At 46.0% G+C, this 27635-nt stretch overlaps 1 protein-coding gene across 1 annotated transcript; it reads right to left on the bottom strand.

Moving 5' to 3' along the window:
• Nucleotides 1-273: 273 nt before the first annotated feature.
• Nucleotides 274-26976, bottom strand: LOC133375154 (solute carrier family 22 member 6-A-like). The gene is made up of 10 exons (XM_061606720.1): nucleotides 26563-26976; nucleotides 23295-23398; nucleotides 20899-21053; nucleotides 13032-13200; nucleotides 11466-11589; nucleotides 8057-8172; nucleotides 6499-6713; nucleotides 4440-4548; nucleotides 2553-2756; nucleotides 274-370 (listed from the first exon to the last, which is right to left on the bottom strand). The coding sequence occupies exons 1-10, from the start codon at nucleotides 26974-26976 to the stop codon at nucleotides 274-276; spliced, it is 1707 nt and encodes a 568-aa protein (XP_061462704.1).
• Between the last annotated feature and the right edge of the window lie 659 nt (nucleotides 26977-27635).

Here is a 27635-nt window from a genome sequence, read left to right as displayed (position 1 = left end):
AGGGGACAGACTGAGGTTAGTGGGGCACTGCTGTTTCCTCCAACGGACCAACCTCTATCAAGTTTCTGCATAGTCGCATACAATGGAGCATGCAAAATGGCTTGGCCTGATCTTCCACCTGCGCCCACAGAGAGATGTCAGCTGCAATTGATTTGTTTGCTTTATTCAGTCTGTTGATATCCTGACACCCCCTCCCTCCCAAGAGATGCTCAGCGTGTGGCACATGAGGCCGCAGTGATTCCCATCTGATGGACTGCTTCCCGTTCCCCCATCTTAGCACATTCCGGCTTCCTGAACCACTTCCTGGGCCATCTTCTGCAGCAAAACCTGCTCTTGGCCCTTGGCAGGGAGATGTTGCTCTGGAGTCTTCCTGCTGGGGGATAAAAAGGCAAGAAGTCAGTCGTGATGCAGCTGCAGGAACATGGGAGCCTTGTTTTGCGCTGGCCCCAGATCCCCTGCTCCCAATCCCAAACCATCAGGAGAGCGCCCTGTTGGCTACCCCAGCAGCAATGCAAGGGAGTCAAGTTCAATCTCCGATAGCATCTCCAGGTAGGGCTGACAAATGCCTTCTGCCTGAAATCCTGATGAGCTGCTGCCAGTCAGGGTAGACAGTCCTGAGCTTGTTGTTGTTATGTGCCTTCAAGTCGATTATGACTTCTGGCGACCCTATGAACCAGCGGCCTCCAATAGCATCTCTTATAAACCACCAGATCTTGTAAGTTCAGGTCTGTGGCTTCCTTTATGGAATCAATCCATCTCTTGTTGGGCCTTCCTCTTTTTCTACTCCCTGCTGTTTCCCCCACCATTATTCTCTTTTCTAGTGAATCCTGTCTTCTCATGATGTGTCCAAAGTATGATAACCTCAGTTTCATCATTTTAGCTTCTAATGACTCTTCTGGTTTAATTTGTTCTAACACGCAATTGTTGGTCTTTTTAGCTGTCCATGGTATCCGCAAAGGTCTCCTCCAACACCACATTTCAAAGGAGTTGATTTTTCTCTTACCTGCTTTTTTCACTGTCCACCTTTCACATCCATACAGATCGGGAATACTATGGTCTGAATGATCCTGATGTTAGTGTTCAGTGATACATCTTGGCATTTGAGGACCTTTTCTAGTGACTTAAGTGAAGCCCATTAATTTCATTGGGTCTACTTGAAGTATTACTTAGCGCGATACAACGCTGTATGTCTTGCTCCTTTCTGCAAGCCGCTTTGAAGCACGCAGTGAAAAGCGGGGCATGCCATTCTTATATGAAATTTAAAAATAAGGTTTAAAAATAATAAAATATATTTAGAAATTCACACTTTGAAATGAAATCTATTTGGAAATGTGTATTTTTGGAGGAAACAGGCTCAAAAGTAGGGATGGAAGGATCAGTCCATTTTGGCTCTTTCCATTTCTCATTTTTCCAATTCAGTTCTCCACATTTCTGTGGGAATTTGCATTAAAAAAAAATCCTTATGCAAACACGATGCATTTTTGCAAGCAATTTCTCCTAACATGATGCATTTTTGTAAATGTTGCTTGGTTGAAGAACTGTATCGCAAAATTCAGACAACAGCAAATTTTGAAGGATGGCTGCTTTATTATACATTTATATATTTATTAGATTTATATCCCGCCCTTCTTCCCAGTAGGAGCCCAGGGCTTTAGTTCTCTTATTGTTTCAGAAAGTGCAAATTTGATAGATTTGACGTGAACCAAATTGAATTTCTCAGCCATCCCTACTCAAAAGCACAGGCTATAATCAACTAAAATCAACTCAGAATAGTCCCACTGAAATGAATGGATTGAAGTGAGTCATGTCAATTCATTTCAATGGGTCTACTCAGAGCAGGACTTATCTTGGACACAACCCAATAGTTTAAAATGACTGGTCCAGAGCTTGGGAAAGTTAATTTTCTGAACTACAACTCCCGTCAGCCCAATCCAGTGGCCATGCCGGCTGGGGCTGATGGGAGTTGTAGTTCAAAAAAGTAACTTTCCCAAGCTCTGGACTGGTCTGTTAATTTGAGCACCCTTTTAGTCTCTCACAAGGTTTCATTTGATTGGATTTGCCAATTAATTGACGGAAAGTTGCAGCACTGGAAACCAAATTGAATTTCTCAGCCATCCCTACTCAAAAGCACAGGCTGTAGGCAACTACTCAGAGTAGACCCATGGAAACTAATAGATCTAAGTGTGTTATGTCCATTAATTTCATTGGGTCTTCTCTACTCTGCTCCAAGTAGATCTTAGTTGAATGCAACCTTATGTGTTTATACATATGAATTGTCATGCTCATTAAAAAAATTGCAGATGACTGCAGAGATGGGATGTGTTGCAGACTTTCAAATGGGCGCATGCAAAATTGACTGATGTTATAATTGTATTTATATGTTGTATCTATTTTAATCTACGTATGCCGCCTAGAGTGGCCGTTCATTCGGCCAGATAGGCGGCCTAAAAACAAAATTTTATTTATTTATTTTTATTTGATATTGACCAGAAACAAACGGATTGGCCTATTCCCAGTCACGCCTTTCTGACAGGCCACAAAGAGGGACTCACCTGCACTCGACTTCTTCGATGGTATCTGAGAGTGGCATGTTGCGTGTCTCCGGCAGGAAGACGGCTGCAATCCCAGACAGGATTGGGGCTGCCCCATATATGAGAGGTGGAAGGTAGGGGAAATATTCTCCTGTCATTTTTACCATCGGGGCCACGATGCCCCCGACTCGAGCCAGCGTGCTGCCAAGACCCATCCCGGTCTGTCTGCAAGTGTAGAAAATAGCCTTTCAAGGAGAAACCATAGAACTGTGAAAAAGGAACGGTTGGTTTATCTTGGCGCTTTAAGGAAGCAACAAACCCAAAAAAGGGGGGAGCCAAATTGGGGCATATTTTTCTGGGCGGGGGCTCAGCTATTTCACTTCATTTCATATGATATATTTATAACTACTCAGGTGGCAAAATTTGCTCTAGCTGTGGGAAAAGTAAGAGTTAGATACGGAAAACACCTTGTGGGGCGAGAGGGATGTGCCCAGCGTTATTCTGAGTGCAGTATCTATACACTAAGACATGGGGTGGGTCAAGGTATCTTCCGCTCAGGAGAGGAAATTTTATTTGAAATGTTGTTGTTCTACTCTATGTTGTCGAACTGTGTTTTGTTGTAATATGACCTGTATTTTAATATGCATTTGTATTTTTCTTTTACGTGTGCTTAATTGTGGTAGCCTATGGCTCTGAGCAATAAAGATTCATTTCATTTCATTTCTAATTTGTATACCGCCTTTCTATACCGCTGCACTCAAGGCGGTTTACAATCATGGACATTTATTTATTGAATTTCTTACAGAAGTAACCATCCTATAATACTACAGAATACAAAATAATACAAAATAAACTTAAACAACAAATGTTACAAAAATACACAATATTACATACTGAATATTACATATACAAGTGTCGCGCCCATACAAATTACGAATAAATAGAACCCATATCAATTCCTTCCACTTTTAACATACACACCCTCTCAGGCTCCTGGCTCTCACCCAGAACTCCATCTATCCATCCTGGCTGTCACCCAGGACCCAAACACAACCCACCCCCAGAATCTCTCAGCAAAGAAGGGACCTGGGAACTGCTTACATCATCATCAAAACCTGCTTACATCATCATCAAAACAGCTATTCAGAGAGGTTGCTTTTTTGTGGCTGATTCACATATCATTTGACATCACTCCATAAGGTACCTAGGAAGCGGCCTTACACCGAGTCAGACCAGAGGTCCATCTAACTCAGGATTGTCGACACTGACTGGCAGCAGCTCTTCAGGATTTCAGGCAGGGACTTTCCTTCCCAGCCCTACCTGGAGACGTCGGAAACCGAACCTGGGACCTTCTGAATGCAGAAGCAACTTGCAGCTGAATGTATGAACAGGCACCGCTGAACATCAAGAGCCATAGGTCAGTGCTAGAACATCTGGTCCCAGGTTCGATATCGGACATCTCCAGGTGGGGCTGGGAATGTCCCCTGTCTCAAATCCTAGACAGCCGCTGCCAGTCAGAGTAGGTAATGCTAAGCTAGATGGACCAACAACCTGACACTCAGCATAAGGCAGATTTCTAGACTCCTAATGCGTTTGATAGCCGTTTGGTAGCCATTTCAAACATGCAAATGGGCACTTCGATCATGCAGGATATGAGCTAGCCACATCTTTCTAAGAGGCCAGAACCCCCTATCAGGCTAGGTGCACTGCAGATGCCATGATTTCCGTGACATGCTGGGAACAACTTTGTCTTTTTCGTTACTGCGACACGAGCCTCGATTCAGCATCAGCCCTGGATGGAAGCGGCAAGGTGAGGCAATGGAGGGAATGCTTCTCTCTGGGAAGAAAAAACCCACCGGCTCCATCCCCCCCCCAGTTTCCCCACAGAGGTAAGAGGCTTGGGCGTACCTGATCACCGTTGGGTAGAGCTCGCCCGTGTAGAGATAGAGGCAGTTGAAAGAGGAAGCCAGGCACCCTTTCCCAAGCACTGCCAGGGATGTCCGCAGGGTTTGTAGATCTTGTGTGGTCCAGGGAAGGTGCAGAAGGGAGTCAGGAGACACAAATGGGGTTATTGTGGGGTTTACGGTTCCATTTCTCACTCGTCAATCACTTTCCCTAGCTATTTGTGCAGCCCAGCCCTTCCAGCGAGTCCAGAGTTCTGAAAACCTGAGGATCAAGGGAAGTGGCAGAGCTTGGAAAAGTTACTTTTTTTGAACTACAACTCCCATCAGCCCAATCCAGTGGCCAAGCTGGCTGGAGCTGATGGGAGCTGTAGTTCAAAAAAGTAATTTTTCCAAGCTCTGGAGCTTCTGAGCACGTGCAGAGTGCCCTTTCCCTTGTTGATCAGAAACAACAGCCAATCCCTATGCATGGGACCTGGCCTCACATGAGAGTCCCCCCTCCCCCAAGGAGCTGCTTTGCTAATCACCTTTTCGCCCGGGTGGCTTACCAAAGGGTACATTTATTCCACTATATTACTCCACTTTAAACAGTCATGGCTGCCTCCCCTAAGAATCCTGGGAAGTGTAGTTTGTGAAGGGTGCTGAGAGTTGGCGGAGAGCCCTCTTCCCCTCACAGGGCTACAGTTCCCAAAGTTTTCTGGGAAAAGAGACTGACTGTTAAACCACTCTCTGGATATTGTAACTCTACAATGGAACCAATGACCTAGAGAGGTAGTGGGCTCTCCGACACTGGAGGCCTTCGAGAGGCAGCTGGACAGCCAGCTGTTGGGAATGCTTTGATTTGGATTCCTGCATTGCGCAGGGGGTTGGACTTGATGGCCTTACAGGCCCCTTCCAACTCTACTATTCTATGATTCTATGAGGGGAGCAGGGGATCTCCTAACAACTCTCAGAACCCTTTGCAAGCTATACTTCCCAGGATGCTTTGGGGGAAGCCAGGGCTGTTTAAAGAAGAATCGTAGCAGAATAAATGTATGGTGTGAATCTGCTCAGGGTCTGCAAGACTACAACGTGGTGCCTTCCGGTTCCAGATGTGGTTGGACAACAACTCCCATCGGCCCCAGCCAGCATGTCCAATGGTTAGGGATGATGGAAGCTGTAGTCCAAACCATCTGGAGGGTGCTGTGTTGGCTATCCCTGGCCTACAACATGTTTCAGTGGCCAGCAGACCATAGGCCAGACACAGCCCATGGAGGCTTTAGAGCTGGCTGAATTTTGCAATGCGGTCCTCCCACCAAACATTGCTGACGAAAATGCATCTATTGAGGGAAAGCGTGCATAAAAAATGAATAGATGAGTGAAAATACACAAACAGGCATTGCATGATGTGAAATGGCTTGCAAACATGTGTACATTGATAAAAAACACATACCAAAAATGTGTTTATTAGGAGACATTTGCCCTAAGAAGGATTTTCATGCGGATTTTTTTTTGTGAAAAAGAAAAGAAGACCTCGCAAATTGCTGCAGAAATGTGGAGAACTGAATTTAAGAGTGGAAAAAAAATGAGAGAGAGAACAGAAATGGACAGAACCTTCCATCCCAACTGCCTAGTCACTTAACAATACAAAAGAAGAGAGATTTGCAGGACACGGAATGATGGGCTCAAGTTGCAGGAAGCCAGATTTCGACTGGACATCAGGAAAAACTTCCTAACTGTTAGAGCCACACGACAAATGGAACCAATGACCTAGAGAGGTTGTGGCTCTCCGACTCTGGAGGCCTTCAAGTGGCAGCTGAACAGCCACCTGTCAGGGATGCTTTAACTTGGATTCCTGCATTGAGCAGGGGGTTGGACTCGATGGCCTTATAAGCCCCTTCCAACTCTACTATTCTATGATTCTACTGAGTAAGCACCATCAGGCACCATACATACGCGCATGTGTGTGTGGGGGAGTGATTTTCAGGACAAAGGGGGCAAGGGGTTGCTGTTGACTATACACAGTGATTCCCCCTTTCTGTGCCAAGCAGCGATAAAGTCCACTTGTCATGCTGATAGCAGCTCACCTGAGGGCACAAATGTATTGGCCAGGATGGCTAAGCCGGCGACGATGACAGAGGAAGCTTGAGTGGCTCTCCGTCCAATGTAGCTCATCCCAATGGCGGAGCCCAACTTGGCCGGGATGTCGATGGAGCCAAAGGCCACCTGGATCAGGTAGATGTCGAAACCGAAGTTCTGGAGATCCATGGCGAGGCCGTAGTAAGCGAAACTAGTGGCAAACCTGGAGATTGGGGGTAACACGAAAACAAAGGCAGTTACCACACAGGTCCTGGTTGTCCCAAGAAGCATTGTCAAAAAGGATGGCTTTTGTAGTTAGGGATGGAAAGATCTGTCAATGTGGCGTCTCGGTTTTTCCTTTTTCGAGTCTTAAATTCAGTTTCTCCACATTTCTGCTCTGTTTTGCAGGTTTTTTTTAATCCTGAACATTCTCCAGCATTTTAGTATGAATTTCTCCTAATAAACACATTTTTGTAAGCAGTTTTGATGAATGTACACGTTTGCAAGCCATTTATTGTCATAGAATGCATTTTCGCATGTTAGTTTCACTTATATACAGGGCTGTGGAGTCGGTATGCCAAACCTTTGACTCCTCTATTTTTCTACTGTCCGACTCCGTCTCTGACTCCACCCAAAATTGCTTCCAACTCCACAGCCCTGGAAAGGGCTGTAAATCTCTTTAAATTGGAAGCTCTCATAGGAGCATTTTTATCGCTGCCTGAATATGCGCTGATCTTGGCATCACAGCATTTGTCTTCATCTGGGTCATGTGTCATACACTGACACACAAAATGTTTTCCATCTTGAGTTATGGTGAAATGCTCAACTACAGCTGACTTCATGGGAAGCTTCTTTGACATTTTGAATTTATATTTTAAAAAATTTGTCAATCAAAATTTATTTTGAAGCCAGAGTCGGAGTGGGTACATTTCTATCGGCTTCGACTCCACCCAAAATTGCTTCCGACTCCGACTCTGACTTCACAGCCCTGCTTATATATTCATTTTTATGCACACTTTCCCCTCATATATGCATCTTTGTAAACATTGGTTGGTGAACTGCATTTCAAATTCAAATAAGTGCAAATTTCAAAGGATAGCTGTGTTGTGAATTTGGTATATTTGGCTTGAAATGAGAACTGAATAAAAATTCCTGCCCATCCCTAATTGTAGCAGAGGACTGTGTGGCCTCTGTTCCTTACTGATTTGATCAGAATACAGCAAGATTCTGCTCAGATTCTTCAGTGGAAACACTGTTAGCCAATATCGCACCCTCAGATGAGGGGAACCTGTAGCCCTCCAGATGTTGCTGAACCGTAACTCCCATCAGCCCCAGCAAACATGGCCAACAGCCAGGGATGATGGGAGTTGTAGTTCATCACATCTTTCCAGGTTCCCCACACCTGGCCTAAAATACTATAGCCCTATGATTTAGTAATGTGGAACTCAAAATCATGAGAATGTTAGCTTTGCATTTTAGAAGAAACTAAAAACCAAGTTTCTAGCCCTGGTTGGAGTATCTGAATTTTAGGAGCGGAGGGGGGTGAAGGTAACGATCAAAGGGTACCAAACACTGGAAATGCAACAGGAGATCCGGCGCACGGTGGGTGTCTGGACCAAGCTGACGACTGTATAGGATGACCTTGCCAGTGCCATTTCTTTCTGCATACTAGATTTCAAGACCTGCAGGAACAAAAAGGAACAGATCAAAATGCTGGTCTGCTGCAGAGTCTTTCCTGGGGTATCCCCATTGACACTTAGCGCCACAATTGCCAAAGGCAGTGTTTTATTTTATTTTATTTTATTTCTGCAGTTTACATACCACATAACTACAATTGCCTCTAGCAGTGTACACGAGACTCAATACAATGGAACTAAAAATGAGGTAAAACGATAAAATCAGAATTCAATTTAAAAGCCTGCTGGAATTTTTAAAAAAAGTCTTCAGTAGGTGCCAGATGATCACAAGCTGAATATGAGACAACAGTGTGATATAGCTCCAAAAAATGTGAATGCTATATTAGGCTGCATTAAACAGAAGTGCAGTTTCCAAATCACGTGAAGTATTGGCACTGGTTAGGCCTCATCTTGAGTACAGTCCTTGACACAGCACTTTAAGGATGCAGACCAAACTGGAACAGGTTCAGAGGAGGGCAATGGGGATGATCAGGGGACTGGAAACAAAGCCCTATGAAGAGAGACTGAAAGAACTGGGCATGTTTAGCCTTGAGAAGAGAAGACTGAGGGGAGATGATAGCCCTCTTCAAGTACTTGAGAGGTTGCCACACAGAGGAGGGCCAGGATCTCTTCTTGATCATCCCAGAGTGCAGGACACGGAATAATGGGCTCAAGCTGCAGGAAGCCAGATTTCAAATGAACATCCGGAAAAACTTCCTAACTGTCAGAGCGGTACAAGAATGGAACCAATGACCCAGGGAGTTGGTGGGCTCTCCAACCTGGAGGCATTCAAGAGGCAGCTGGACAGCCACCTGTCAGGGATGCTTTCATTCTGATTCCTGCATTGAGCTGCGGGTTGGACTCGATGGCCTTACAGGCCCCTTCCAACTCTACTATTCTATGATTCTATGGTGGATACGAGCTGTGCATCTGAGCCGTGGGGAGGCACTCACAGTGACTTCCCGAAGACCTCAGTGATCAGACAGGGATATGAGAGATCAGGTGGCCCCTGAGGTATTTTGGGATCAAGTTGTTAAGGACCTTGTAAATTAATACAGAAGACGTGAAGCTGTTTCACCTCTGCTTAATACTGGGGCCTCTGCCGTGGAGTTTGGCAGCTTGGAAGTCTCAGTTCCCCATTTTATTTTATTTTTGTAAAATATTTTTGTTTGATGTTTAATACAGAAAAGAATCACAACAGTAAAAATCATTGATAATGATGCATTACCATTGTAATAGAAGGTTGTGTCTAGTTTTATCAATGTGCACATATCTTTTTGTGTTTTTACAGGAATCATCACAGATTTCCCAGCGAAAGTTGTCCATGAGTAGTCAGTGGTCTGCAGTTGCTTTCTTCCCCCCCCCTTGGCTATGTAAAAAAACAAAACCAAGTTTCTTGAAATTTGTTGGCCTCTCTTCCTTGTCTTAATACTTTTAGTTTTAGTATATGTTTTTCCATCCGTGCCAGTTTCCATACTTCCCGGTATTAGAGATGGAAATATCTGCCAATTTTGGTACGCTGTCATTTTCCCAATCTTTTATTCAGTCCCCCATGTTTCTGTAGCAGTTTGAAATAAAAAGAAATCGTCATGAAAATTCTCCAACATTTTCGTGCTAACTTCTCCGAGTAAAAACATTTTTTTGTATGCAGTTTTGACTACAGTACACTTTTTTTTGCAAACAATGTATCCTAATATAATGCATATTTTTGACTGCTATTTTCACCAATTTTATGCGCACTTTCCCCTAATGTATGCATTTTTGTAAACAGTGTTTGGGATTAGTGATCAGTGGGCTTCAGGTTCCGGTGAGGGGTGAGTCGACTTCTTTTACCCGCTCCCTTCGTCTGTCCAATTTTAATTTTTTTAATGCAAAAGCCAGTGCTACAAGCCTTAATCTCTCCCTCCCAGCCGCAGCCTTCTTGGTAGCCTTCCTTCTGTCTGTGTATTTGAGTAAACAGTGTTTGGTTGGTGAACTGCATTGCAAAATTCAGATATGTGCAAATTTCGAAGGACGGCTGCAGTTCAGTCCTCATATTGTTTTGGAAAGTGCGGATTTGATAGATTTGTTTTTAAATGCTAACTGAACCAAATGTCTCCCCTATTCCTAGTCACTGCATCATGGAACGCAATCCCTCTTTCAAACCATTTTAGTCTCTCACAAGGTCCATTGTCTGCCTCTGGACTGCCAAAGTCTGACGTGGCTCATCTGTTACAAGCGCTTTCAGGGTCACGGATCTATACAGTTGCGACACCGACTGTCCAAAAGTTGGGAAGTGTTATCAGCCTACATGAGAGCTGACAACTCAGATGGCTTCTGTGAATGGCCAGAGACAACTACAGTATGTAGCTCCATCGTTTCCCAGGGATATTGCCTATGCAGGGGTGGGCGAACCTGTGGCCCTCCAGATGTTGTTGGATTACAGCTCCCATCATCCCTGACCGTTGGCCATGCTGGCTGGGGTTGATGGGATTTTGAGTCCCAACAACATCCGGAATGGCTACATGTTGCCCAGCTCTGCTCCTATTTATTTATATAAAGCAACTTCCTGTGTCCCTATGTATTGGCATTGGCAAGAAAACATTTTCACATGATGTGTTGTTGTGATGTGCCTTCAAGTTGATTACAACTTATGGCGACCCAATGAATCAGCGACCTCCAAGAGCATCTGTCATGAACCACCCGGTTCAGATCTTGTAAGTTCAGGTCTGTGGCTTCCTTTATGGAATCAATCCATCTCGTTTGGTCTACCTCTTTTTCTACTCCCTTCTGTTTTTCCCAGCATTATTGTCTTTTCTAGTGAATCATGCCTTCTCATGATGTGCCCAAAGTATGATAACCTCAGTTTCATCATTTCAGCTTCTAGTGATAGTTCTGGTTTAATTTGTTCTAACACCCAATTATTTGTCTTTTTCGCAGTCCATGGTATCCGCAAAGCTCTCCTCCAGCACCACATTTCAAATGAGTTGATTTTTCTCTTATCCACCTTTTTCACTGTCCAACTTTCACATCCATACCTAGAGATTGGGAATACCATGGTGCCCCCCCAAATACACGATGTGCCCCCCCAAATTGGCAACAAGGTGTTAAGACTGAGTGTCTCCAAAAGGGCCCCTCCAAACTGAGTCACATTTGAACATTTCAAAAGACAAAGATTCATATTTCAAAGACTCTCAAATGCCAAGATCCACAGTTAAAACATAGAAAATCCACCCAAATCGAATGTGCAGATTTGCGGAATGTGCACATCTCTTGCCCGTGACTTTGCCTGTATCATCAACCTCACTTTGTCTTCGTACCTCTGTGCTGAGTTTCTTTCCCTCTCCGTCCTTCCCGTTGATCTGGGCGACCCTCTTGAGAACTTTTACAGCCTGCTCCAGTTTGCCAGAGAGTATCAGCCAGCGGGCGGATTCCGCAAACCACCTGTGCAGGGGGTGGGGGGAAAAGACAAATCTCAAAGAGTTGGTAGCGCCATCACAATCAGGACTGGCATGGCTGGGCAGCTGCTGGGGTGCCAGCAATCCCCCCCCTGATAGGCCCTCTTTTTTTAACAGCTAGCTCTCCTGCTGCCAACACTGTCAGAGACACATCAGTGCCCCTACCAAATGAGCGGGAGGCCCAAATCGGAATGCCATTTGGGCCCTAAAAGCGAGCCTCATTCAGTTCCATGTTTCAACTATCCCACAATGAAAGTATCACCCTACAAGTGGGAGCTGCAACAAAATGTTGCAGCACAGAGTCCCCCTCTTCATGCTTCCACTTACCCCTTGTTGATTCGATTGCAGCCCTTTCCCCCCCAAAGAGTCAGTCAATGTTACATGACCACTGACCACTCTCAGGCCTCATTCACACCATACATTTATTCCACTTGAAACAGTCATGGCTTCCCCCGAAGAATCCTGGGAAGTGTATTTTGCAAGTGGTGCTGAGAGCTGTCAGGAGATCTCTATTCCTCTTGCAGAGTTACAATTCCGAGAGTGGTTCAATGGTCAGTCCCTCTTCCCAGAGAACTCTGGGAATTGCAGGCGATTGCAATTCTGACCATTGAACCACTCTCGGAATTGTAACTCTGCAAGAGGAATAGAGATCTCCTGACAGCTCTCAGCACCCTTAACAAACGACACTTCCCAGGATTCTTTGGGGGAAGCCACAACTGTGTCAAGTGGAATAAATGTGCAGTGCGGATGCAGCCTCAGTCTTCATTGGGATCTCACTCCCTGTAGGGTTCCCCCTGCTAAAGAGTTTTGGCACTTTTGCAAACCTTGGGGTTCCTCTTATCTTGCTGATACCCAGTGGTGACTGGTGGGGCGGAAGGCATCAGTAGGTGGAGACAGAGCCAACGACTGGTGGAGCCAGAGCCAATGACAGGCAGAGCCAACTCATTATAGTTTCATCCCCATTGTACTCTCTGTCGAGTTCTGCAAGGGCAACACTGAGGTCAAGAAAGGTGACAGGCAGTGCCACCCCCACTGGGGACCGGTTGCAAGTATGGAGACTCAGGCAGGTGGGGGGTTGGCTGAAGGCGGACTGGGGTTGATGGGGCAGTGCCCCACTTGACCTAATGGGCCAGCCTCTGCTGCTGACTCCTCCCTCTTGTGCATGGGGAGTGCTGTTTTGGCTACATAATGATCGGCACTCACCTCTGAACATTGGAAACAGAAGGAGCGCTCGGCTGCTAAAAAGGAAAAGCAAGCCCTTGTGGCCCTGTCCAAGCTGGGATGGTTCAACTGCCTGAAAATCCTGACGGGAACAATGAGCCACTGGGGCAAAGGTTCACCCAGCAGGAATCCGGGTCTCTCTACCTAGTAGGTTCAGGGGTTCATCAAGGGGTTTCTGTTGCCCACAAAGGGATGACGTGTGCTCACCAGGAGTACATGAAGAAAGCGAGGAAGGGCATCGAAGCAGTAAACTGCAGCCAGCGCCAGTCCGGGAGGGCGTAGGCCAGCCCAGGCAGGATGATTTGCCCCATGGTCGCAGAATATCCCACCACGGTTCCCGCAATGGTGCGGACTCTGGTCGGCACCCACTCGAGGACTAAAGGAAAGAGAGGGAACAGAAGACTGAGACGTAGCACAGACAGTCTTAGTCACTCAGATCAATCAATTTATTAACATATAGGAAAATAAGAAGCTGCCTCATATTGGATCCTCTAGCTCAGTACTGTCTACACTGACTGGCAGCTGCTCTCCAGGGTTTTTGGGCAGGGCAGGAGACACTAGGGATTGAATCTGGGGTCTTCTGCATGCAAAGCATGTGCTCTGCCACTGAGCAACAGCCAGGGGTGTAGTTATCGGGGGGCCAGGGGGTCTTAGACCCCTTACTTTCTTTGGAGCAAGGTGCCAGCAAAGTCCCAATGTCTCCAGGGTCCTACGAGCCAGTCAGCATGAAAGGGGAGCGTGTTAGCCACTGAGAAGAGTCTTCTAACTTTCTTCCTTGCCTTTCCTGAGGATTGGAGCCAATCAGAGTGAAAGGAGGCGAGTCAAACACTGAGAAGACTCTTCTTAGTAGCTAACATGCTCCTCTTTCATGATGATTGATTCCTAGGCATTATCAAGGATCCCATTCTCCACCCCACAGCAAAAAAAAAACGGGGAGAGGGCATGGCTGTGATTATCATGAAGGGACCCTGCCCTTCTGAATTTGCCACTACACTAAAGTCCCTATGTCTCCAGCGTCCTATGAGCCAATCAGCATGAAAGGGAAGAGTGTTAGCCACTGAGAAGAGTCTTCTAACACGCTTCCTTATCCTTTCCTGCTGATTGGAGACAATCAGAGTGAAAGGCGCTCCTATTAATTCCTACTTCAAAAAGTCAAGCCGTGGAGAGGAAGAATCCTGTAATTGCAGAAGAAGAGGCAGTGAATCCTGATGACAGCAGCTCATCTACATCATCAAGCAGTTCTGTAGCAGCAGGAGATAAATGCGTACACACGGAATTCAGAAATTCAGGCAATATCTCTGACAGTGAGAAAGGACAGTCACATGGTAACAGTGATAGAGAAGCAGAAAGCAGTATTCAGGCCGGGTCAGATTATTCTATAATTTTAGAAGGATGTATGATCTTACAAGGGTGGCGGTGGCAGTGGCTGTGACTATCACGAAGGGACCTTGCCCTTCTGAATTTGTCACTACACTACTGGCGACAGCCCTTCCCTTAAAAATAAGGGAAGATTCCAGTTCTCCTGGTTCTGAATAGAGGGCTGATTTCAATAGGAACTCAGGAGGCTGCCTTCTATCGAGTTTAGGGACAAACAAATCTGTCTCTTTCGGTCTCTCATTTTTCCAGTTTTGAATTCGCTTCGCCAAATTTCTGCAGCCATTTGCATTTTAAAAAATCCTCATGAAAATCCGTCAGCTTTTTACTGTGGATTTCTCCTAGCGAACACATTTTTATGTAATTTCGACTAAGATACATATTTGCAAGCAATTTTCCATATTCTAATGCATCTTTGCATGCCATTTTCACGAATATATGCATTTTATGCTCGCTTTCTCCCACCAGATGCATTTGTGTGATGACTCGGCAGGAGAACCGCGTTGCAAAATTCAGAGAAGGGTGGATTTTGTAGGCTAGCCGCGTTTCATTTCACATATTGCTTTGAGAAGGGCAAATAAGATCCTTTCTCTTTAAAAGGCGGGCTATGGTCTGAAGGCACACGAAGCCACCACCTTGCTGAAGCTAAGCGGGTCTGGGTCTGGGATTAGGGGTGCAGCTAGGATTGCCAACTTTCTTTCTGTCCTTCGCTCTTGTGCTTCTACCAGTAATGTGCTCTGCAAACATCACCAGATGATAATACTACTTTGGGTGCAGCTAGGATTGCCAGCTTGTTCTCCGCTCCTGTGCTTTTACCAGTAATGTGCTTTGCAAACATTACGAGGTGATAATACTGTTTGGGGTGCAGCTAGGATTGCCAGCATTCTTCTTGTCCTCCACTCCTGATTGCCAACTTGCTTCCTGTCCTCTGTTCCTCTTCTTTTAAGAGTATCTTGCTCTGCAAACATTGCCGGGTGATAGTACCATCTTACTATCCCATGGAAAGAAACATCTGCTGCTGACTTCTGCGCATCATCAAGCTGCTGTTAATGGGCACAGGAGCAGGCTAGGTTATGTTTCTCTCCTGGTCAGCTGGCAAACCTTGCACAGCAGAGATCCAATGGGATGCTGCTTGCATTAATTATTCCTGTATGACCAAACAAGCCTGGCATTTCTTGGCTCACCTCCCTCAATCTGTCTCCACAGTTTGAACATCATGTGACCCCCTTTCCCTCTCTCCTCTCTGCGGGTGATAAAGCAAATCAGAGTCAGGTATGCCAAAACAGAGGGGATAAATATTTGTACAGCTCAACGCCACACTGAGGACAAAACATCACTAATAGAGTCAAGAATGCAAGAAAATGCAAACACAAAAACACTCTCCCATGCCCAGCCTAGCAAAGGCAAGGTCTCCTGCACCTTCTACAGTTGCTTGGCAGGCAGAAATCCAGCAGGTGCAGCAGCTTTACTCACTGCTCTATTTCCCCACTTAGAAGAAAAGTGCACCCATTAAATATCTATCTGTCTGGCAGTTGTTAAATGCCTCAGAGGGTTGTACTCAGCTAAGTCCTACTTGGAGCAGACCCACTGAAATTAATGAACCTAAGTTAGTTATATCTATTAACTTCAGTGGGTCTACTTGGAGTAGGACTAGTATTGAACACCACCCAGTCTCTCTGTGGGTGGAAGTGTTTGGAATTTGGAAGTGTGTGGAATTACAGAGGCAGAGGCAGTATGGTGTAGGGGTTAGATTGTTGGACTGTGTAGACCCAGGTTCAAATCCCAAGTCAGGCTCATTGAAGGATCCGAGGCCAGTCTCTTTTTCAGAGGACCATGGGAAGGTGCCATATACTGACTCCAAACCATCGGTCCATCTAGTTGAGTATTGTCTTCACAGACCGGCAGCAGCTCTTCAGGATTTCAGGCAGGGGACATTCCCATCCCTACCTCGAGATGCCAGGGATTGGAAGTGGCATCTTCTGCATGCAAAGCAGAGGCTCCAACCATTGAGCTACATCCTTTCCCCTAATAAGAACCTGCCTTATACTTTTGAGTTTGGTCATTAGTCTATCTAGCTCAGTGTTGTCTACACTGACTGGCAGCAGCTCTCCAGGAGTTCAGGGTGGTGTCTCTTCCAGCCCTACCTGGAGATGCCAGGGACTGAGCCTGGGACCTTCTGCATTCAAAGCAGATGCTCTACCACTGAGCTACGGCCTGCCCTCTCTTTGTCTCTCTCTCCCCCTCTCCCATATATCTCACAGCAGCTTGGGGGGGATGGGAAAAGGGGGAGGATCTCCACTTTTGGATTTATGATAGAGCTGGAACAATTTGCGGGGGGGAGAATATTTATTGTTCAGATTTGCTGGCAATATTTCAGATGGCTAATTCGCCTGTTCTCGTAAAAGAGAGACAGTGTGTTATAACCAGGGAGATCTGGGTTCAACTTCTCCTTCAGCCATGAAAGCTCACCAGATGACCTGGGGCCAGTCACCATCTCTCAGCCTCACCTACTTCACAGGGTTGTTGTGAGGATAAAACAAGGGGTCGGGAAGAAGCCATGTATGCTAGTAGTGGGCAAACTCGGGGTTGCATGTTCTGCTTTGTGTTTTCTTTAATCTGAGCCCTGAGCCAGACAGAATAGAAGAACGGGTTGCCTCTCAGTTAGGGATGGAATGATCTATCAGTTTTGTTCCTCTTAATTTCTGCAGCAATTTGCAATTTTTTAAAGAAAAAAATCCTCATGAAAAGTCTTCCAGCATTTCAGTATGAATTTTTCCTAATAAAGATGTTTTTGTAGGCAGTTTTGCAAGCCATTTCTTGTCATATAATGCATGTTTGCATGTTACTTCCACTCATATTTTTATGCACACTTGCCCTCTACATATGCATTGCTGTAAACATTGTTTGGGTGGAGAACTGCGTCGCAAAATTCAAACAAGTGCAGGTTTTGAAGGACGGTTGTGTTTCAGCTCCCACGTTGTTTTGGAAAGCATGAATATGTTCGATTCGGCTTGAAATGTGACTGAATCAAAATTCTCACCCATCCCCACTCTAAATACAGGCTCAGTCCAGAGACAAGCTCCCAGGTCCTTTTACACACAAACAAAAATCCGCTCCTGGCAACCTGATTTAGAAGGGGACCAGGAAAGCATTTAAGAACATAAGAACATAAGAAGAGCCTGCTGGATCAGGCCAGTAGTCCATCTAGTCCAGCATCCTGTTCTCACAGTGGCCAACCAGGTTAGCAGGAAAGCATTTGTTAGAGCAAATGGGGATCAGAAACCCATGTTCTGCTGCAAATCACCCGGAGGTCTACCAGTAGACTCTGATCTCCCTTACGCCCATTTCCCTGAAGGGCACACCAACTTTTGCTCCTTGGAGAAAGTCGGGATATACACCTATAAATAAATGTTTCACACCCGCCCCCAAATTATGGATCCATCTGCAATGAAGGATTCCCCCCCCTTTTCTTTTTTGATGGTGATGAGTAGGGATGGAAAGATCTGTCAATTCCGGTTCTCTCAGTTTCTCATTTTTCCAACCTTAAATTCAGTTCTCCCCATTTCTACATTAATTTGTATTTTTTTAAAAAAATCGTCATGAAAATTCTTCGACACTTTCACACGAATTTCTCCTACTTAACACATTTTCTTAAGCAGTTTTAACAAAGGTACCTATTTGTTGCAAGGCATTTCGTGTTATCTAATGCCTTTTTGCATGTTATTTTTACTCATATAGCCATTTTTATGCACACTTTCCCCTCATATATGCATTTTCATAAATATTGTTCAGTTGGTGAACTGCATCCCAAAATTCTAATAAATGTGAATTTCTAAGGAGGGCTGTGTTTCCGTTCTCCTATTGTTTTGGAAAGTGCGAATTTGATCAATTCCGCTTCAAATGCGAACTGAATCGAAATTCTCACCTATCCCTAGTGATGAGGGTTTTTTTTAAAGAAATAAGGGGATGACACCCAACTCTGCTTCTCATTGACATCTGAATCAGGTGAAGCCATGCAGGATCTGGGCCAGTGCCTGGACACAGCAGTGGGTTGGATGTGCGACAGGAAGTGAGCAGTGTCCAGGTCCAGGAATGAGGTAAGTGGCCTGTTCTGGATGGCATTACACCCCTCTTGAAGGAACAGCCTCCTACTCTTGGGGGATGCTCCTGGATTTATCATGGTCACTGGAGGACCACCTCTTATGGGCGCTGTCTGGTCCACCACCTAGGGCTGCTCCTGAACAAGGATAGTCTTGCCACAGCGATCCACATGCTGTAATCTCCTGAATAGACTACTGCAATGCACCCAATGCGGGGCCTCCCTTGAAGACCTCCAGAAGCAAAATGTGGCAGCTCAATTGTTGAATGGATTGGCATTTGGGGACCATATAACACTATAGGGACCACAGAAGGGACCATATAACTCTAGCTGCAATGGCGGCTAGCTTGCTATTGGGCCAGGTTCAAGGTCCAGATCTTGATTTATAAAGCCCTAAATGACTGGGAACCCAAATACTTAAAAGAGCACCTTCTCCCATATCAACCTGTCTATAAGTTAAGATCTGGCAGACCTTTTGGTTCCCCAGCTGTTTTGCAGCAACCCAGGAGAGGGCTTTCTCAATAGTGTTGCCCTGTCCTTCTAAAAATGCCCTTCCTTCCCAGAGATGGTAGGCGCCAACTTTGTTAAAATCATAGAATCACAGAATAGTAGTGTTGGAAGGGTCCTGTAAGGCCATGGAGTCCAACCCCCTGCTCAAAGCAGGAATCCAGCTAAAACATACCTGACAGGTGGCTGTCCAGCTGCCTCCTGAATGCCTCCAGTGTTGGAGACCCCACCACCTCCCGAGGTCATGGGGGCAGTTGTTGCAAGGCTCTAACCCAAACTGTTTTTCCTGATGTTCAGCCAAAATCTGGCTTCCTACAACTTCAGCCCATTATTCCCTGTCCTGCACTCTGGGACGATCCAGAAGAGATCCCAGCCCTCCTCTGTGCGGCAACCTTTCAAGGACTTGAAGAGGGCTATCCTATCTCCCCTCAGTCTTCTCTTCTCAACTCTTTTGCCACCAACTGCGGGCCATTTTGTTTACCCAGGCCTTTGTTGTTCAGGGTGGCACTTGATTTCCCCGGGCTGCTCTCATTCATTGTTTCACCTGCCTGCTGATCTTTTTTTCTCTGTGAATAGGGATGGGCGAAGCTGCCAATTTTGTTTTCTCAATTCCCCCCCTCTTTAATTTAAGTTCTTTAAAAAAGAAAAGTGCTCACAAAGGTACAGCAGCTTTTTAGGGCGACTTTCTCCAAATCTACACATCTTTTGTATGCTCTTTTGACGAACAGACACAGTTTTGCAAGCGGTTTTCCTTCATATCAGGCATTTCTGCCCACACTTTCCCCCAATATGTGCATCTTTGCACACATTGTTTGTTTGGAGAACCCCCTCACGAAAGTGTGCATTTTAAAGGATAATTGTGTTTTGGCTTGTGTATTGGTTTGGGGGCGAAAAGAGAGAATTGGGTAGTTTCTCTCTAAAATGCAAACAAAATTGAATTTCTCCCCCCGTGCCTTCTTGTAAGTCAGTCTGTGACCCAAGGGTGGATCTGGACCCACCAGTTGAAGACCAAGCGTGCAGAGCAGGAGTGGGGAACCTCAGGCCTGGGGGCTAAATCCGGCCCTCCAGGCATCTCTGTCTGGCCCTGGCGACTCTCCCTAGGCCAAACCTCCTTCCCAGGCCACACCCCTCACTATGCCTGCTTTGCACCCTCCTTGAGTGTTTTTACCTGGCTGAAATGTGTCCTTGAATGCTTGCTTGCCTGAAAAATAGGTTCCCAACATAGGTTTAGCACCTTGGACAGCTCCTTGAAAGTTCGGAGTAAAATCTGGAGCGGATTCCACTGCCCCACTGACATGGAGCCACAAGCCGCTGCTGCCTGGATGGAACAGGCAGAGATGGGGGATGTGCAGATATCTCTGGCTTATGGGTGGCTGGAATGTTGTCTATTGAACAAAGGCAAGAGCCTCACCTGTTGACCCACTCACTTTTCCCCACTGGCCCTGCTCACCTCTGGCACATGGCCCTTGAAAGGTTGCCTGCGAGGGAATGTGGCCCTTGAGCTGAAAAAAGGTTCCCCACCTCGAGAGTAAAGGCACTGAATTTACTGGGCTGATGCTGGACTTTGTTGCCTTAAAATTACTCAACAACAAAGTGTCCTTAAAGTTGCATTTCAAAGCTGCTATTTGAACCCAGTTCAGGAAGTCTAAAAAGCAACACATTCTGGAATCTTGTAAAATTTCCAGTTTGTACAATTCCACCCCTCCGCCCCAACTCCTGTCCTAGCTAGGGAATCAATGGACATGGATATTTCAGTTTTGTGTGAGGTTCGCATATGCTCAGTCCATTCCATCCTGGGTTTCGTAGTGGTGGTTGTTTTTTAAATGCATTTACATGCGTTTGCTTTTCAATGCATTTTTCCCATGAAAAAGGGGGGGGGGTTGCATTTATTTCTTAAAACCAAAACTTCATTACAAAATTCAGGGAAGTGCGGAATCGGATTGATAGCTGTGCTCCGATCTGCGTGTGAATTCCGAGATCGTCGAATTAGGAAGCTTTGCTTAAAAATGTGGACTAAATAAATTTGTCCTCCATATCTAATCTAAGCAGATGGCGTTAAACTGGCCTCATCTGACTGGGCCTTTCAACTCTTACCCAAGGACATGCAGTTCAGGATAATCCCAGAGTACGCCATGCCGACCAGGAAGCGGAAGATGCAGTATGCCATGAGATTCGGAGAGAAAGCTGTGCACAGACCTGAAACAGCCATCTGCAGGTAGGACCAGCTTAAAACTGGCTTGCGTCCAAATCTGCAACACAGGACTGAGCATCAATATGTTGTTACTGATATTGATACAGCAACAGCACCATTAGCTTGAATACTAAAAGCAACACTGGCTCCAGATTTTATTTTTGTTTAGGAGGGCCCTGGGAAACGGACACCATTCAAATTGTCCACCATGCCCTCGAGTGAGCAATGTTGGATGAAAAATTATTGCACTCTGAAGTGGGGCCCAAATCAGTGGCATGTGGGGCTCCATGTCAGTGGGGCAGTGGGATCCACTCCAAGTTTTAGTCCAAACCTTGAAAATGGGGACTAAAACCCACAGCGGATTCTACTGCCTCACTGACATGGAGGCACCAGCCACCAATAGCCCAAAATGGTCAACACTTTAGAAACCATTGTTTGGACAACAGTGCCTGTCTTCATCTATTTCTGTCCTCCACCCCTGGTGCCACTAGAAGCCGATTGATAATGATGCTTGCTTCCCTGGATGGAGGATATAACTGGATATGTGTGTGTGTGTGTGTAGAAAGTAGCCTACTGTGGCCTGCCTTCAAGTTGATCCTGACTTATGGTGACCCTATGAACAGGGTTTTCATGGTAAGCGGTATTCAGAGGGGGTTTCCCATTGCCTTCTTCTCAGAGCTTGGAAAAGTTACTTTTTTAAAACTACAACTCCCATCAGCCCCAGCCAGCATGGCCACTGGATTAGGTTGGTGGGAGTTGTAGTTCAAAAAAGTAACCTTTCCAAGCTCTGCTTCTTCTGAGGCTGAGAGGCAGTGACTGGCCCAAGGTCACCCAGTGAGCTTCATGGCTGTGTGGGGATTTGAACCCTGGTCTCCCTTAACCACCTTAACCACTATACCACACTGGCTCTCAGCCTACTGTACAAAGGTAAAATTTACATTCATTGCTCCTCCCACTTTTGCCTCTGGCCCCACCCACCACCACTGGCATTAACCCTAGAAGGTTAATGCCTGCCATAGGGATGGAATGATCTGTCAGTGTTGCTCTCTCCACTTCCAATTTTTAAAATCCGACATTTGGTTCTCCACATTTCTGCAACAATTTGCATTTTTTTAAAAAAACGAACAAATGCAAAAGCTCATGAAAATTCTTCAGCATTTTAGTGTGAATTTCGCCTAATAAATACATTTTGACTAATGTGCGCAATTCATCCTAATCTATGCATTTTTATAAACACTGCTTGCTTGGAAAACTGCATCACAAAATTTGGGCAAGTGCAAATTTGGAAGGATGTCTGTGTTTCACTTCACATATTGTTTCGGAAGGTGCAAATTGGATCGATTCGGCTTGAAGGGTGAACTGAATCAAATCCAGCCCTTGGAGTGGTGTTATGTTTGGCACCCTGGGGCATTGTGGGAAATCCTCCTGGGATGAAGCATGGGGTATAAATTTAATAAATAAACAAGCAGGATGGCTCTTGAAGTTCTTCTTGTTATTGATGTTATTGTCACCCACCCTTCACCAGAAGGTCCCATGGCAGGTCACAACAATATAAAACACACCGCTAAAACCATTTAAAATGAATTGCAGTCAAAACTAGAAGGGTCCTAAAAAAATACATCAGCCTCACAACACCTTCTCTCGGTCCCACCGGTGAGAACAGCTAGGCTGGTGCAGACCAGAGAGAGGGCCTTCTCAATTGTGGCCCCCACCCTCTGGAACTCTCTCCCTCTTGATCTCTGACATGCTCCCTCCTTGTCAAGCTTTCGCCAAGCCTTAAAGACCTGGCTCTTCAGGCAGGCCTACAAGATTGGGATAGATTAATTCTACGCTATATGAACTGAAGGATGGTTTTTAGCTTAATCTGATTGTTGTTGGTATATATATGCACTGTCTTATTTTGTTGTATGTCGCCTAGAGTGTCCCTAACCCGGACAGATAGGCGACTGAAAAATAAAATTTATTATTATTATTATTATTATTATTATTATTATTATTATCTCTAGTGTCAGTTGAAAATATACATCCCAAGTTGGCTATCAACAGTTCACACTCAGGCAATAGATTAAGCATAGAGGCATTGCAATCCAGGTCTTCTCCGGCCTGGTGAGATGTACAGGATTTCTTGTTCAATTACAGTAATTATGTCTAAATTTACATTTCTACAAGAGAGTTCTGGAGGCCAGACAGTGGCCTGGAGGGCTGTATTGCCCCCCTCCCCCGGCTTGAGCCCACCCCACTGTTGGAGACATTTTCAATTTATCATATCGGTGAAAGACAATCTGCTCTGTACACCCACCTGTCAGCTAAAGTCCCGAACAAAAGAGCGCCCATCAGAACTCCCCCCATGTAAATTGACTGTGCCATCTGTCTCCGGGTCCGCAGGTTACACACCAGGTCCCACTGCATGGATGGAGAAGAAGAGGGTGAAAAATCAGGCAACGTCAATCTTTTAAGGGAGAGGACAAACACCTTTTTGTCAATTGGTGCAGGGTGAAGATGTAACATCCCACCAGTAGGGGTAGCTGTGGTTCATTTGGTAGCCCCCTAGAGGGGACGCTGGGTGGTGAAAGGTCGGATGCAGGGATGGGGAATCTGCAGCCCTACAGATGTTGTTGGGCTCCAACTCCCATGAGCTCCAGCCTACGTGGCCTATGGTCAGGAATGATAGGAGTTATAGCCCAACAACATCAGGAGGGCCACATTAGACCTCTGAATACCTAGCAGTGACAGCACCCATCACCTGGTTGGGTGGGCAGGGGCGAAACATCCTAGTCCTCCCCCAGGCCCAAGCAGCTGATCAGAGCTCACAGCTCTCAGTATATGTTTGTCGGGGGGAGGGGCTGATTTGAGGAAGGGGTGGGGGATGCAAACAGCACTTGCCCCAAAACTGAAATGTACCTCTGGGCTTAGAAAGGTTGGCGACCTCTGATCTAGTGTTACTCCCCTCTTTAGTGGAAACACTTGTAGCCAATATCACACCCCAGTCCTCAGGGGCGCGGAACCTGTGGCCCTCCAGATGTTGCTGAACTGCAACTCCCATCAGCCCCAGCAAGCATAGCCAATGGCCAGGGATGTTGGGAGTTGTAGTTCATCAACATCTGGAGGGCCCCAGGTCCCTCACACCTGGATTAGTAGTGAGAAAAAATGGTGAACCAGGACAGAGGGGGCTGCTTTATCATATTTAAAGATTTTGCCACACTAAAAGTTGTCTTTGCCATTTTTTTGGGGGGGGAGACAAACATTTACATGAAAAACTGTAAATTGCAGACACTGGAAAACATCAGTGTGCACTGCTACGTCAGTCAAAACTTTAATCCACTCAGTCTGTGGCCATAAGTGTGACTGTTCCTGGCAGCATGAACATAAGAACAGAACAGTGGCATGTATCTGGCCCAGTATCTTGTTTCCAACAGGGGACAGCCAAAGTGCCTACAGGAAGCCCACAAGCTGGACATGAAGGTAATAGCCCTCTTCTGCTGCTGTTCCCCAGCATTTGTATTCAGGGATAGACTGCTGCTGACTGTGGCAGTTCTACTTTGCTCTCATGGCTAACAACTGTGGATGGATTTATCCTACACCCGCTGCCTCCAACTAGTGCTGAAAAACTGTTTTGAAAAAACAGAAAACAAAAATCATGAAAATTCATCAGCGTTTCAGTGCAACTTTTCCCTAATATACATTTTTGTAGGCAATTTTGCCTATTATACACAGTTTTTTGTAAAGCAATGTTGCCTAATCATTTCACTAAGATATGCATTTCTGTGCACTTTTACCCTGACACATGCCTTTTCGTATACCTCGCTTGGCTGGGGAAACGCATTGTTCATGCATCGGTTGAGAAGGTGTGAATTAGCTAGGTTTGCCTATAAATGTGAACTGAATCGAATTTCTCCCTTATTCTTACACTAGAGCCCCTGATTAGGAGTAGGGATGGAAACATCTGTCAATTTCAATTCTCTCAGTTTCTCATTTTTTAAATCTTAAATTCACATTTTATGCAGCAATTTGCCATTTTTTAAATCTTCATGAAAATCCTCCAGCATTTTAGAGTGAAATTCTTCTAATAAACTCATTTTTGTATGCAATGTTAATGTACACAGTTTTGCAAGCAATTTCTCCCAACGTAACCCATGTTGGTATGTTATCCTCATGAAAATATTCGTTTTTATGTGCACTTTCCTTTAATATACGCATTTTTGTAAACCTTGCTTTGTTGGAGAGCTGCATTGCAAAATTCAGATAAGTGCAAATTTCGAAGGCCGGCTGGGCCGGTCTCAGATTGTTTCAGGAAGTGCAAAGTGGAGAGATTCATCTTTACATGCAAACGGAATCAAATTTCTCCCCCTTCCCTAATTAGGAGCCTTTGTCAGCCACTTGCTCCTTCAAGCCTTTGGAAACCTTGTCACAGCCTCTCCGCTTGGGCCCAGGCTGAAAAGGAACAGGTTTGCAGCCTTGAACGGAGAGATAGAAAAGAGAGGTTTGCTTTTGAGGTTCAGAGCACTCTAAAAAAAGTCACTAAGGCTCAATAGAAATGCCTTTAAAGGTGCCTTTGCATATCTTGTGTGGCTTGTTGAAAAATGCTAATGGCATCAGCTTAGGGTGATGGTGATAATTTTGAGGATCACAGTTTGTATATTGTTGGGGGGGTAGGATCTCCCCCATTGACCCCAATGGACGTTTTCTTCTTCTTTCCGAACCCAGATTGTTCTTACCAGCCTAGGAGGGTAGAAAAAGGTTGAGTTCATCATCCCTACCTGCCTTGGATCCTGATCATTATCAACTAATGCGGGAGGTTGAAAAAAAACCCTCCACAATGCACATCTGCATTTCATGTCACATCTGCTTTGGCCCTCGGAAATCTCCATGTGATGGAAGCAAAACTGGGGGGCCCTGAGCGCCCCCCCAATACAACACCCGTCAGCCCCAACCAGCACATCCCTGGTGTGGGATGATACAGGACTGGGAGCTCTGATTGTGGCTCCTCCTTGCAATGCAGCCAACTCTGCAACTTCAGGGCAAGCATGACTGTCAGGCGCAGAAGGTCCCAGGTTCAATCCCTGCCATCTCCAGGTAAGGCCGTGAGAGTTTCCTGCCTGAAACCTTGGCGATCCGCTGCCGGTCAGTGTCGACAACATTGAGCTAGATGGGCCAATCCTCTTGTCTCAGTGGGAAGCAGTTTCCGACACTGCTATTTGGGAAGGGCCTTCGCTCAGTGGTAGCACATCTGCCTCGCATGCAGAAGGTGCCAAGTGCAATCCCTGGCGACTTCAGGTAGGACTAGAAGAGACTCCCTGGAAATTATGGAGAGCCAGTGCCAGTCAGTGTAGGTAAGTACTGTCTCACTATAAAGCTGTTTGCTATATCCCTATATTCCTAGCACCGGGGGAATGGGAATGTCTGAAAGAGTCTTAAATGCAGGCAAGTTGTTTCTTAACAAATTTGCTTTTAAAAAAAATAAAATAAACCAAAACACCACGTGTTGCAGCTCTCTGCTGCGGAACGTCACCGCACATGGAACCCACGTGGAATATTATTGCCGTCTGACCGCCCCAAGGCCCTCTCACCTCCATGATGATGGTGTTGACGAAAACGCTCCTGTCGTAGATCCACCCATCATAGCACGGCTCGGTGTCTGTCTGTGTCATGTTGTTGCTGTCAGCAGCACTGGCGTTGAGGAGATGCCAGCGGGGGCTGACGAATCGGCGACACTTTTCGGGCTTCCCGGTTGCATCTTTGGGGATGGCGATCCACAGGAGGTCCTCCTCAATGCCTGGCTTTTCCGTCTGGTTTGCGTGACCCAGATTGGTGCCGTTGCCCACCAGCCGGATCCGGCAGTGGTGCTCGGGGATGGCAGCGGAGAAGTTTTGTAGCAGGTTGTGGCTGGCGGTCAGCAAGACAGGGATGACCAGCAAGGCCACATGGAGGACTTGGAAGCGACCCATGCCCCCGATCTGCTCGAGAAGTTCGGCAAAGGTCATGACGAAAAGGGGGGAACGCTCAAGCTAGAGCGACAGAGTAGCAGAGCTCGGGAGCGATGTTTCGTGTCTCCGAGAGGCATGCCACCCGCATCCCAAGCCTTCCCGCCCTCTCTTGGAACAAAGTTTCCTCTTGCTAATTCAGGGTCAGGATCTTTCAAGGCAAAGCTGTGAGAGCCCCCATCTTGGCTGCAGCTGAGATTTTAAAACAAAAAGTAAAGGGGAAAAAAAAGAAAACCCATCGTTCCAGCAACCTGTTATGTGAACTCAAGTCACCCCTGCGAGACTGTTCCCCTAAAGAGGCTGCAAACGGCATGGGGTGTTTATGAGTGCCCGTGTTTAGTGTGTGTGTTGTAGCCTGGGGAGGGGGAACCAATGGGGCTAGATTGCAGAAAAGAGGGGGGCTGTTCTCTGCTCCGTGGGATTATGCAAGTCCTAATCACTTTACTTGGGTCAAAGTTCTAATGAGGCTTTGAAGGATTCGCCCACAAGAGGCAAGAAGGGGGAGAGAAAGGGGCATTCAGAAAATGTGGGGCAGGGTGTTGCAAGGAACAACTATTAGGCTGGAGCTGGGGGGGGCGCATGTGCGTGGAGGAAGAAAGAGGGGGAGCTGGCTGAGTTCTTGTGGCTACAGGAAATGCCGTGGGGGGTTTTTTGTTCCC

The sequence above is a fragment of the Rhineura floridana genome, chromosome 22 (assembly GCF_030035675.1).
Source record: "Rhineura floridana isolate rRhiFlo1 chromosome 22, rRhiFlo1.hap2, whole genome shotgun sequence".
NCBI classification, from domain to species: Eukaryota; Metazoa; Chordata; class Lepidosauria; order Squamata; family Rhineuridae; genus Rhineura; species Rhineura floridana.
This window is presented reverse-complemented; position numbering and strand designations above follow the sequence as displayed.

Excerpts from the sequence above, each read along its gene's own strand:
- LOC133375154 (XM_061606720.1), bottom strand. The coding sequence starts at position 26,976 with ATGACCTTTGCCGAACTTCTCGAGCAGATCGGGGGCATGGGTCGCTTC. Across the intron at positions 11,590-13,031 it reads GCTTTCTTCATGTACTCCTG|GTGGTTTGCGGAATCCGCCC; the intron begins GTGAGCACACGT and ends CCCCCTGCACAG. Across the intron at positions 371-2,552 it reads ATCGAAGAAGTCGAGTGCAG|GAAGACTCCAGAGCAACATC; the intron begins GTGAGTCCCTCT and ends ATCCCCCAGCAG.